This window comes from Heterodontus francisci, chromosome 35 (genome assembly GCF_036365525.1).
Source record: "Heterodontus francisci isolate sHetFra1 chromosome 35, sHetFra1.hap1, whole genome shotgun sequence".
NCBI classification, from domain to species: domain Eukaryota; kingdom Metazoa; phylum Chordata; class Chondrichthyes; order Heterodontiformes; family Heterodontidae; genus Heterodontus; species Heterodontus francisci.
The window spans coordinates 51,376,046-51,389,278 of record NC_090405.1 but is presented as its reverse complement, the minus strand read 5'-3'; the positions used below and the strand labels follow the sequence as shown (position 1 = coordinate 51,389,278).

Sequence of the window (13,233 nt, the reverse complement as noted above, 5' to 3'; positions counted from 1 at the left end):
GACAGGAGATAGATGTAAAAGAATTCAGACATCAGCTGCCCAGTTCCCGAGAACTGCCACCTGGAGCATTAAAAAGATGAAACAATACTTGCATTTATCAGTTTGAAACATCTCAAAGTAATTCACACAATGAATGACACTTTCAAGTGCAGTTTAGGGAGAAATCTAAGGCAGGGTGAGGGGCAAGGGGATGAATTGAGACAGATGCTTTCCTTACAAGGACTGAAATCACAAACATTCCCACAGTCACAAGACAGATTTTCAATAGATGTATTTTTTATTGGCGATAATCAGACTGTTCCCTTTTACAATAAATTTCAGTAGTTCGCGATTAAAGATACAGAATATTGCACACAAATTCTGAACTAAATATTAATATTGCGCAGAGAAATGATTACTACAGTATTGTTTTTACACCATGAAACTGAAAGGATGAAAGCTTCAGTATGTTTACAGGTCCATCTGACTACAGTTAAGACAAGTTGCTTTTTATTTTTTTCCTTTTTTTTTTAAACTATTACATACAGGAATATAACATAGGAATAAATGTCACATGCAAAAACAAGCAAGAGGTTTCTTTTCCTTAAAAAGGTTGAATTAAATTCCCAATGTTCTACTCTAAGCAAGGGTGCTCCGAATGTAATATCGTCCTTATATTAAGTCTCAAAAGTTTTGACAATTTTTTTTTGCTTCCTGAACTGATTTAACATTTTATTCCCCACGTTTTAAAACCCAAAACTTTCCCGTTGAAATTCCCACTGAAAAATTAAGGTGGGCATGTATGAATTTAACCTGGTCACATCTTCCATGGGATAAAGGGGTTGCTTTATTCACAGTTAGTTAGAGAGAGACAGTAAAAACAAACAGCATTGTCAAAGAGGACATAAGTGACAGGATTTTCCTTATGAACCGATACGTTCACGGTTTTCTAGATAAAATATTCTTTAGCTCGTGACAAACCCTGTGCGTTAGTCTCAGTTTCTACACTCACCTGCACAGTCTTTTTAATTATTCAGTACGTTTCCTTTTTTAAAAATTTATCTCAGCTAAAATGGACGGCATTGATTGAAAATTCCAGACATCTTTTTATGTAAAAAGTTAAATTGCTTTTCATATATATATCTCATTAAAGCATACAGAAAGAGGCAGATGGTATTTGTTGGGTTGTCAGGAGCATTAATTGTGGCATACAGCCCACCCCCCAAAAAAACAGTGCATTACCCTTTTAAATCTGCAGTTTATTGGCGTGGTTTGGGAGAGAAAGAAAAGTGAAAGAGTAACTTTTTACATTCTAATTTTGACCAGCTTACTGCAGATAGAATCAAATACTGGTACATTAATTGGGAGGAGTTTTTAATTGCAAAGAGCTAGTAGTTTATAAATAGCATTGTATGGATCCCAGTCACTTTGATGAAGTTTTTTTTATATAAAGAATTCAGTGTTGTATAAAGCCTAGAAGCAGGGGATGTTCATAAACACTGATTTTGACTCCCCCCTTCACCCATGCCAAACAATTTTGATTACAATGTGCATTTTACAGTAGCTGGGACAGGGCACGTGTTGTTAAATATGATTCCTAGATAGGTCCCTTTTTGATAATACTCTTAGCTTACACATTCAAAGGTCAAAAAAAAACACCGTCCTACTCGGGGAGGGAGGGACACTAGGGTGTTTGTGTTGGGGTCAGCGGGTTACAAGATTTTGAGATGGTCATTGAAGACAAATGACCATTACACTGAAAATCCATATTTAGGTCATTGTCGGGATGTCGAATAAGGTTAATGGAGTAAGGCCACCCTAATAAAAATGGCAGAAAACCAGTGGTTTATTCTAATGCTAAGCCGAGAACATTCTACGGTGCGTTTTACAAGAGTCACAAAAACCTGCTTCTCAACTCCCTTGACTAATGCTCATTAAGTTTATTGCTATGTAAACAACCCAGTCTTTGTGAAATAGTTCTAGGCAGTACCAGCTTCCTGGTAGTCCTCCGACTCCGTTCCATATTTTCCAACTCACCAAACTACTAAGGTTTGCGTGATGCCCACAACATCCACATCACCAATGGGGGTCTCAGGAAACGGGGTTAAATATTTTCCTTTGGGGGAAAAAATATTTTTTTAAACATCATTGGAACTTTTCTGCAATGTCTCTTAATACAGGCCTCCACATTCGGCCAAAAACCCCCATCTTACTCAGCAAACTCCAAGAATGAATTAGGAACAGTGATTTTTGGGCAACAATTTATTGGTCAGGGTTCTGCAGTGGTAGTCTTGTTAACCAGAGCAGGAGTGAATGGATTAAGATCGTACTGTAAAACTGAAAGGATTTCTGGTTTGTTGGGCAAAATTATAATAGTTGAAGAATCATTAAGAGAGGAGCACTGCCAAAGGGCACTGGGTTCAGTGACTAATACCAGCTCTACTCTAACCCCGTTCCCCTGCTCCCTTCTCAGTGTCCCTTGAATATTTGATCCCATGGAACGAACAGACGTAAATCTCAGAGTCAGATCAGGATGAGTGGAGCAGCATTATCTGACTGTAGTTCATGCACCTCTGAACTGACCACTTTGCCCTGGAATTGTTTCTACACCTTTCTGTTGGGTTCTTGAATTGCTTTTGCCCTCCAATTTTTTTTGACATTTAAAAAAAAAAAAATTCTGTTCAAAATCTAGAAATTGAATTCTGAAACCTTCTCCAATGAAGCATCCTTTCTACAAAGAGTCTAATTCAGCTCTCGAGTCAAACATTCCAAACATCACCCCCCATCCCCTGCTGATCTGCTCAAATGATTGCTGGAACTTTGGGGAACATTTTCTGAGAGGATTTGATATTACTTATACAATTACAGAATGATATTGCACACAAAACCATTCAGCCCATCATGCCTATGCCAGCTTGCTGAAATATACTAATTAGTCTCACTTCCCTGCTCGTACCCCATAGCCTTGCTACATCTACATCAACCCCCATCTTTCCTCTGACCCCCATTCACCCACTCCTGACCTCCACTCCCTATCTCTTCTCTGATCCCCATCAGCAAGTCTCCCTCTCTAGTTATAGAAAGAAAAAGCAATTACAAAATAATCTCCCTCCCTGGAATATTTTATGTGGACCTATCTCGTCCATCACAAGTTGATGCTGTGACCATTAGGTAGTCAGAATGGAATAACGTTGTATGGTTATCACATCAAAGAAAACACTTGAAATAACACGTACTTTAATGCTGCAGTCTTTCAAAGACTATGTACATGTACCCCACCCCCATCCTCAGAGATGGGGAAATAAGACCAAAGTTGTATGGAGATGGATTCTAAGACACAGCCGAGGCAAATCGATTGATAGATTGGTGGAGATTTGAGAATGGAAATACTGCAAAACTCTGCTTAGCCCTTGCGAACCAGGGACTATTTGATTAAGGAGCTGGGTTTGATGTCTGGTTGGCAACAGGATTGGACATTACAAGAATGGATTTAGGCTGAGCTGGTCCAAGGGCTCATAGGTCCTCTATGCATGGGGTTCAGGACAAATCCTGTAAGGTGCAGGTCAGGATTGAAGAAATGAGAATGGAAAAATATTGTGGAATTTTGCTCCATTGTCTTTGGAGTATTTATACAGAACTTTCCCCATAGGGGATTTATGGGTGAGTCAAGTCCATGATAGGGGAGAGGATACATGGGCTGTGGGAGGGGATTAAATGGGTGGGTAGAGTCAGTGATGGGGAGAGTGTACATGGGCTGTGGGAGGACTGGGAGTGATAGCTGAATGGTTTGTTTCCTTGTTCGGTGGCTGCTTCAATATTATGTGTGAATAGAAGTATTAGAAGAATCAAATGGAACACAATTAGATAAAGACATTTCAGGACTTGATTCACAACTCTTCTACAAGTGGGAAAAAATGGGGCCTCATCAAGAAAGTCCAAAAAGAAAGTTCCTAAAAACTTCCCAATAAACCAGAAATAAGTTCAGCACCTTTTTAAAAAATGTGAATTCTCAATAAAAATGAAAAGGAATGGTTCTATTGTCTCTCAGACTTCAGAAATACAAATAAAAACATGAATGAGCCCAGATGAAAGGCGCAGCGTCTAAAAATGGAGTGCAAATGAACTCTATATGTAAACATGTTGTCTTACAGCTACAATACTGGTTAGAGTTGTGCTTATAAATTAACATAAACTATAAACCTATATAAAACACTGATATAATCTACAAAACAAATAAATTATAAATTAAGCTTCATGATAACTTGTCTCCCTCTGGACTTCAGTTATGTTTCCTATAACCCAACTGGTGGATGAATAATCTGTGTTTTTCACTAATGTTATGATAAAGTCTATATAAGGTTCTGTACTGAAAACCAATCTGGTTATAACACTGCTGTAATGAAAAAGTGCTGGTCCAGTCCTTTTGAGGAGAGGGTCTTAAAATCGCAAAGTAAACTTTTTTGAAAGAAAAAAAGCCTTTTTGTTTCTTGTAGTTTATAAACATGCCTACACTTCCCTTTTTGCATCTTTTTCTAATCTGCTCTCTCCTACACTCACATGAATGGTGGAGCCTAAATAGTTGGGGCAATGGGAAGGGAGACATTGGATTAAAGTGTCCCAGAACTGGGCAGTTGGCTATCAGGAGGGAGCAGTGCAGGAAGGCAAGAGGTAATCGATGCCCTCCTTAGAGTCAGTGAACACTAGAATAGAGATGCTGCAGAGTACCCTTTACATGGGGCCCTCTATAATCCTGGTGCTATGGTCAGTGCAACTCACTGTGGAAAGTCACCTTGCATTTATTCCAGAATCCATTGTTTAGTTCAATGTCAGTGCTGCTGTTTTAAGTGAAGAATCGGTCAACTGGAGAAGTGCCAACTCACTGGCATCAAATGTACATTTCAGTTGCTTTCTCTTCCAATCTTACTATAACACACTTTCATGACTTCTCTTTATACTGTACAACTTGCTTAACACACTAACAAGAAAAAAGTATCTGATCAAAACAGACTTTACATACTTCCTCTGCTAATCTAAATGTCTCACTCAATTTGCATGGGGATAACAGGTTTTAAAAATAACTGGAGTACACTTGACAACACAAATCAACCTGTTCAATCTGTGAACAATCTGTTCCATCTGACCTGTTGTTGGAAAGATCCAATACCAAGTACCATTAACGCAATATGCACGTCTCACTTATATGCATACATTGTATAATGGCCCATTATAGGAACACAGGAAAAACTACAGACATTGTACACTCTGTTAAAGACCCTCTCATGTGCAAATCTACATGCCTTGAGATAGGACACTTGGGTCATTCCATTATCATCCTATCAAGCTACCTAGATGCACGTACATTAAATATATACAGATACACACATGCACACTATACATACAAGCCAACCAACTTTCAACATATACACACACAGGGAATGACTCAGGTACTCTACATCTCCCTCTGCTATACACAAGCTCAGATCATGTGCACTGAGATATCATACACATGATTAACATATTATCACATTCCGAGACTCCTCCTCTCCATTAACAAACAGACGGTGGTTAATCACAACCCTTGCTTGTCTCTTCCTCTGTGCTGCTTTGAGTTTGGCTTTTCTGCAGTTTTGTCTTTTTGCAGAGTCTACATTTGAATTTATTAGCCTAAATGCTGGTGGGGAAACCTTCATACACCCACCTCAGTGTGTTCACAGAAATGCACCCCCCACTCCATCCCCCCACGGTTAAATTTTGTTGGAATACTTAGAAGATATGGTCCCCACAGTGTGATTGAGCAGTTTGTTTGTTGCTTTTCGTCAGCTATTAGGAATTGTGTACAATTATTAGCTTAAAGTGATGCTGCTATACAAAACTGCATCAGTCATTATAAAAACAGATGTATCGAGTGGTGAATCAGTCTGAAATGTAATTAGTGTGCCGTGCAACTGACTGTGAAAGAAACTCAGCCCTGGTTTGAATGACCCATTGCATGTTGTAACTTACAGAAGCTCGAAGGCATCAGGAAAAGTCCCACAGCAAAGTGTCAGTGGTTAGGAAGGAAAACTTGTTCGACCAAAAACAGCAGCAAGGGTATGCTTGGGAAAATAAACACCTACACAGATAGTATAGATAGCTGTGGATCTTCTGAATACAATAGTAGCCAATGATCTGTCCAACCTTCCCCTAAGGAGTCTTTCCCCTACGTTACTCAGTCTCATCACAAAATTATTCTTCCCTTCAATCCAAGGTTGCTTTCGTTTTGGTCCCCACACCATCAGATTCAACCTCAGTGGAAATTCAAAGCAAAGACAAAAGAAAAGCCCTTGAAATCGACAGCGAATCTCGACGGGATCACATTGCCCGAAACATGCTCATGAAAAGAGCGCAGTAAATTGGCAACACAAAAAACACAGCCAGTCCCAGCTCTGCATTGCTGCAGCAGTAGTGCATTGGTTAGCTACATTCATCCTAATGTCTAAGGCAACCACACTTGATATTTAAGCTTAATAGAGGCTACTCACACTTCCTTTGGTTTGTTAAAAAGGCAATATCCAACTTTACCCCCCTCCTGATTACGTTCCGATACTTGAAAGGGGGTGTTGTAACATCACGATATCCCGATATCGCACAATATGCTGTGGTCTAATCATCCGGCTATCTCTATGTCACATGGGTCATGACCACAGCCAGGAGGGGGAAGATGAAGAAAGACCTCACTTTGCTCAAAGCAATATTGTGAATATCAATATATCGTGATTCTCTATTTGAAAAAAGAAACACAATTGTCCCATGAAAAATCATGGTAAAACTTGAATTGATGGTTAAACAGGGAGGTCACTGGAATATAGTACAGATGTGTGTTACATTGTAATATTACAGTGATCCCTCTGCATATAGCACACTATGATATAGTTCACTGCCTGATACACTTGTGTTTCTGAATGGTTTCCTGACTGGGCAAAGCGCACAATAAGAAGTTCCATCAGTGACATGTTCTGCTCACTACAGCAAACTTCAAATGCATCTGAAGGAAGTCTCAAATTGAAAGTTCACACTTGTAAACACGTACCCTCAGGAATCATCACTAGCACGTCTAAAACCACCAGTACAGTGCGATCAGAATCTACCCACTGTAGTGTGCACTTAAAGATATATAACTTTAAGAAATACTATTTAAACCAGATATTGCCTTCTTAAAGAGACAGGTCCCCTTTTGTTAGCTTCGATAGGCTGTGTTTAACAATTAAAACAAAATCCCTTTAAGATAACTTTTCAGTTTCATCATCACAGCTTTTTTTTTTTACACAACTCAAAAAGTTTCAAACAATTTAAATAACTCTACGGCTATTAAGTAAAGTGAATTGGTCTTTAGTCCAAGGTCTGTATTTATACTTGGTGCAGAGATAGTTTTGATGTCCAGTTTACGTTGACCGGTACAAAAAAGGATGCTGTCTCTTTAAATATAATGGATATCTATTGCTCGTGAGTCTTGTTCACAGTTTGCATTGTAATCCATGGCAAACGCTTAAGGCGGCTGATCACTTGACCAACGCCCCCTCTATCTGACAAGCTTCTGCACTGAGAAAGCAGCTTCCCGGCATGGATCATCTCAAACATGTTTATCATGCTTTAAGAGAATTTTGGACAACAAAGAGAAAAATAATATAACTGAAGTTCATTACAAGAGATCTAACAATACCAAGAAATGGTGCATTCAATATATATCTCTTAACTGGGTTCAGTATTATATCAGCATTGTCTCACAACTTGCGTTTCAATGCCCTTCTGTTGTATGACCTTTTGCATTTGCTACCCAGTTTAGACCTATCACAGCATGCCCTTCCAATACTGGGGCAACTTTGTGTTGTGACTAGTTCACAGAGCAGAGAGTCAGGCAAAGTTCATCTAAGTTGCCCCCTCTTCCAACTCTACCCTGCTTTGAGCAGTTTCATCACCTACCTTTGGACTGACTGAAGTTAAGGTTACAGTACTGGTGTGGATATGGTTGGAAATGAAAGGCAGATTTTCTTTTGAGCACAGGGTGAAGTTTTCTTAAAAAATAAAATGTACAATAACGTTAAGCTCCCCTAAACCTCAAAACCATCTTAGTCCCTGAACCAACTAACTTAAACATCAATTTGGACACTGTTCACAAGGCAAAACCTGGTAATGGTCTCAAGTTAACAAGACACCTCCCAATGATATAAAACCATGCAATGTGAATAGAATAAAGTAATTATTCCAAATAGTGTCCCAACTTCAATCTTTAATATGCAGAAGCAGCAACATATATGGGATGATCCATAAGTAAAAGGCTATTCTTAATAGCAAATCAGTCTTCAATCTAGTCCCCTTCTCATGGTGGTCAATGCACTCATATTTTGCTTCCTTTTCTTAACAGTAAGCTGCAAATCTAGCCTTAAATGCGCTTTTAAACTTAATTTAAAAGAAATTAGTGTAGGAAGATAGAATGGAATGACAAAGCAGGGTTTCTCCATCAGGCTGGTAAGCAGGATGACTGGAAGTGCTTGAGCTCAGAACTCAATCTTGCACGCTGGGAACGACTCATCCTGCATCACAACTGTACTGCTGCTGGCAAGCACCATGATGTTCAGCTCTTGCTGCCGTTCGTGGGTCTGTTGGTACCACTCTCGTGTGACTTCTGTATCATGGGTTGGTATTAGCGTCACCTAGAATGGGGCAAACAAAGTCACCCTGTTACAGAACTGTAACAAAAAAAGCCTTTCATAACAAGCAGTCAAAACCCAGGGAGTCGGAACACTGTGAAGCCCTGGCACTGTCAAAAGCTTTTATACTCCGGCTTTCTCACAACAATGACTTGTATTTATATAGCGTCTTTAACATAGTAAAACATTTCCAAGGCGCTTCACAGGGGCATTATAAAAATGAAACTTGACACCGGCAACATAAGGAGATATTTCAACAGGTGTCTGGGGGGGGAAAAAAAAGGTTCTTAAGAAGCATTGTAAAGGAGGAGAGAGAGATAGAGAGGCGGATAATTTCAAGGGAGGGAATTCCCGAGCTTAGGGCCCAGGCAGCTGAAGATGCAGCCACTAAAATTGGGGATGCTCAAGAGGCCAGAATGAGAAGAGTTACAGAGCTGGGGTGGAGGGCAGCTGTGGCTGTGGAGGCATTTGTAAACAAGGGGCTGGATTTTAAGAGCCCGCCAAGCTCATAAAATGGCGGCCCATGCAGCCTAAGAGCCGCCACCATCTCCCGGGCGGCTGATTATTTAAATAGCAGGGGGGTGGGGGGGGTGAGGTGGGCCCCCCCCACCCCCAATCACATGGAGGGGGGCTGGGGCTGTACGTCCCAGGCAATGGAGTCAGCTGCTTGTGCCAGCATGGTGCCATTTTTAAAGGGCAGCCAGTCCTGCCACCTCATTTAAATTTTTTAAGTAGTATCACCCCAAAATGTATCCAATAAATTTCTAACATCCCTTTCCCAGACCTAATAACAATTACATTAATGATTTGTCCCTATTCTGCCTTCCCCCCCACCAGAACACTTACCTTTTAAATGTGACCTTTACCCCCCCTCAAGGCTGAACTAAGTTTAAAGTTGACCCCTTCCCACCATCCCCGACATCCATTATGTATACTTGACCCCATCTCCACCCCTCCCCCACACAGAAAATATCAACTCCTCCCCCCTCCCCACCAGTGTCACACTGTCTTTCCCCAGACGGGGAACTGAAGGCGCAGGAGTGATGGCCACCGTGCCAGAGATCGCGGAGGGCCCGGGAGATTGAATAAGTCCATTGAAACTTATACAGGTCATTAATTTAAATATCGAAATCCAGGTCCCATTGCCCAGCTGCAAAGGGGTGGGGGAGGGGCTGCCACGGAGCCTCGCCACTACTAAAGGTGTTTCCTTTGAAGGTGTTGAGTGTGGCTGACATACAGTTCCACAGGCACTAAAGCCTAGTGTATATTATCATAGCAAAAATAGCATCGCAGTACAGTTTAGAGATACAGCACTGAAACAGGCCCTTCGGCCCACCGAGTCTGTGCCGACCATCAACCACCCATTTATACTAATCCTACACTAATTCCATATTCCTACCACATACCCTCCTGTTCCTATATTTCCCTACCACCTACCTATACTAGGGGCAATTTATAATGGCCAATTTACCTACCAACCTGCAAGTCTTTTGGCATGTGGGAGGAAACCGGAGCACCCGGAGAAAACCCACGCAGACACAGGGAGAACTTGCAAACTCCACACAGGCAGTACCCGGAATCGAACCCGGGTCCCTGGAGCTGTGAGGCGGCGGTGCTAACCACTGCGCCGCCCAAAGACAGAATAGAGACAGAAGTCTCTATTCATATCTTTGTATTAAAGGGTAAATGCAGAGAAGATGTTTCCACTTCTGAGGGAAACCAGAATTAGGGGACATCAATACAAGATAGTCACCAATAATTCCAATAGGGAATTCAAAAGAAAGCTCTTTACTCAGAGAGTGGTGGAAATGTGGAACTCGCTACCACACAGAGTAGGTGAATAATACAGAGACATTTAAGGGGAAGCTGAATAAATATATGAGGGAGAAAGGAATAGGAGATGCTGACATGGTGAGATGAAGAGCGGTGAGGGTGGCTTAAACACCAGCATGGACCAGTTGGGCCAAATGGCCTCTTTCTGTGCCGTAAATTCCTATGTAATTCCATGTATTATAAGACTGTGTTCTGTGCGACAGGGGCTAACACATGCTACAGATTGGGTCACCAGATTAATGCAATTTAAGAAGCAAAGAGTTTATGTAAAAATGATAGCGAGTTTGGAGCTACCATGTCTACATTTCAGCTGATCATTCTGCTAAGGGCTAATGTTTTGGAAGCCATAGATGTCTCAAACTGGTGCCAGCATTGCCCCACGTTCTCCCCAGGAGTGTTCTCTTCATGCATGAGGCTCAGTGAGGCGGGCTGACAAATCCCATTAATCCATGAGGTTTGGTTTCAATGTGGTTGACATACCCGGGGATGGTGATGGCAGTGTCTGGGACATTGTCTGTAAGGTATGATTCCGTGAGTATGACTATGTCAGGCTGTTGCTTGACTCGTCTGTGGGACAGCTCTCCCAACTTTGGCACAAGCCCCAAGATGTTAGTAAGGAGGACTTTGCAGGGTCGACAGGGCTGGGTTTGCTGTTGTAATTTCCGGTGCCTAGGTCGATGCCGGGTGCTCCGTCCATTATCATTCCTTATTGACCATGCACTGGTTTGATACAACTGAGTGGCTTGCTAGGCCATTTCAGAGGGCATTTAAGAGTTAACCACATTTCTGTGGGTCTGGAGTCACATGTAGGCCAGACCAGGTAAGGACAGCAGATTTCCTTCCCTAAAGGACATCACTGAACAGATGGGTTTTTATAACAATCGACAATGGTTTCATTGCCTAGCTTTTAAGTCCAGATTTATTAATTGAATCCAAATTCCACCTTCTGCTATAATGGGATTCAAACCCATGTCCCCAAAGCAATACCTAGGGTCTTTGGGTTACTTGTCCAATGAAAATACCACTACACCACCACCTCCCCTTTTCCTCGACCAAGGATTTCTCCCCACTGTGGATGACAGGGCCCTGAACCATGTCCGACCCATTTCCTGCACTTCTGCCCTCACCCCTTTCCCTCCCTCCCAGAACCGCAACAGGATTCCCCTTGTCCTCACTTCCCATCCCACCAGCCTCCACATCCAAAGGATCATCCTTCCCCATTTCTGCCACCTCCAGCGTGATGCCACCACCAAACACATCTACCCCTCCCCTCCTCTGTCAGCATTACGAAGGGATGGTTTCCTCCGCGACACCCTGGCCCACTCCTCCATTACCTGCCCTTTTACCTCCTCTCTCCTCACTATCCAAGGCCCCAAACTCTCCTTCCAGGTGAAGCAGTGATTTACTTGTACTTTTTTCAATTTAGTATACTGTATTCGCTGCTCACAATGCAGTCTCCTCTACATTGGGGAGACCAAACGCAGATTAGGTGACCGCTTTGTGGAACACCTCCGCTCAGTCTGAAAGCATGACCCCGAGCTTCCAGTTGCTTGCCATTTCAACACCACCCACCCACCCACCCCCCCCAACCTGCTCTCGTGCCCACATGTCTGTCCTTGGCCTGCTGCAATATTCCAGTGAACATCAACACAAGTTCGAGGAACAGCACCTCATTATCCGATTAGACACTCTACAGCCTTCTGGACTCAACATTGAGTTCAATAATTTCAGGGCATGACTGGCCCTTTTTTATGATTTTCTTTTCTTTTGTTTTATAACTATTTTTACCATATGCCTGCCCTAAACTGGGTTTTACATGTTGTTTTTGGCTAGGGCTGTTCATTATTCTGTCATTAACACTCTCTCTCCCTTAATGCTTTATCTTTCACCACACCGTCTTTGCCTTTGCCTCATGTCCACCTTGTCAGTTAATCTCACACACCATCCCTTTTGTTCTCTGACACCCCCACTTTACTTGCTTAAAACCCATTACATTTCTGACCTTTGCCAGTTCTGATGCAAGATAACAGACCTGAAACGTTAACTCTGCTTCTCTCTCCACAGATGCCGCCCGACGTGCTGAGTATTTCCAGCACTTTCTGTTTTTATTTTAAATCTGAAAGTCCCCTGGTTCTGATTTGCAAACTGGAGCTGCAGTTCTGACTCCCAAGGATACCCGTCATATGAACCTGATGGGTTTGGATGACATTTGCAATGTCTTCAGTGAGCTGTCGGGCGAAACTCTCCTCAATTCACGAAGTGGATCCCCAACAATCGGCCCAATCCAAGCACGTTCAAACAGGCAGTGACTAACTTGGGTGGAAACACTTTGATGTTCACCTTTTCTCTTCCATTTCGCTAACTTTAGAATCTTAGAAATCCCAATTAAATTGCTGATGAGGTCACATGGAAACAAGGGATTTTTTTTTGATGGAAAATTTAGGAGGGAGAAAGGAAACGCCAAGAGTCGATACTCACCTGAAGGTTGTTCCCCCACTGGGCTTTTCCTTCCAGAAGAGCATCCAGCACGGCTCGACTTGGCTCCCCACTTCCAGGGTCGTTGCCACTCACCACGTAATAGGAGGATCGGACTCGCTTGAAGAATTCCAGGTCCACGTTCTTCCCACTGCAGTGGTTGGGAATGTATGCCAAGTCCACATACACTGGGGGACCTGGGGGTACTCCAGAACTGGTCTTTGTATTGACGGAAGCTGTCAATCAAGGCAAAGCAATA

The 13,233-nt window shown here is 42.2% G+C and overlaps 1 protein-coding gene across 1 annotated transcript in view; it reads right to left on the bottom strand.

Moving 5' to 3' along the window:
• Nucleotides 1–285: 285 nt before the first annotated feature.
• map1aa (microtubule-associated protein 1Aa) overlaps nucleotides 286–13,233 on the bottom strand; it is a 29,162-nt gene continuing 16,214 nt past the window's right edge. Inside the window, exons 4-5 of the mRNA XM_068015556.1 lie at nucleotides 12,978–13,210; nucleotides 286–8,669 (exon numbers count right to left, since the gene is read on the bottom strand). Of these exons, the coding sequence (XP_067871657.1) occupies nucleotides 8,514–8,669; nucleotides 12,978–13,210 (389 nt within the window). The 3' untranslated portion in view covers nucleotides 286–8,513. The remainder of the gene's footprint in view (nucleotides 8,670–12,977; nucleotides 13,211–13,233) is intronic.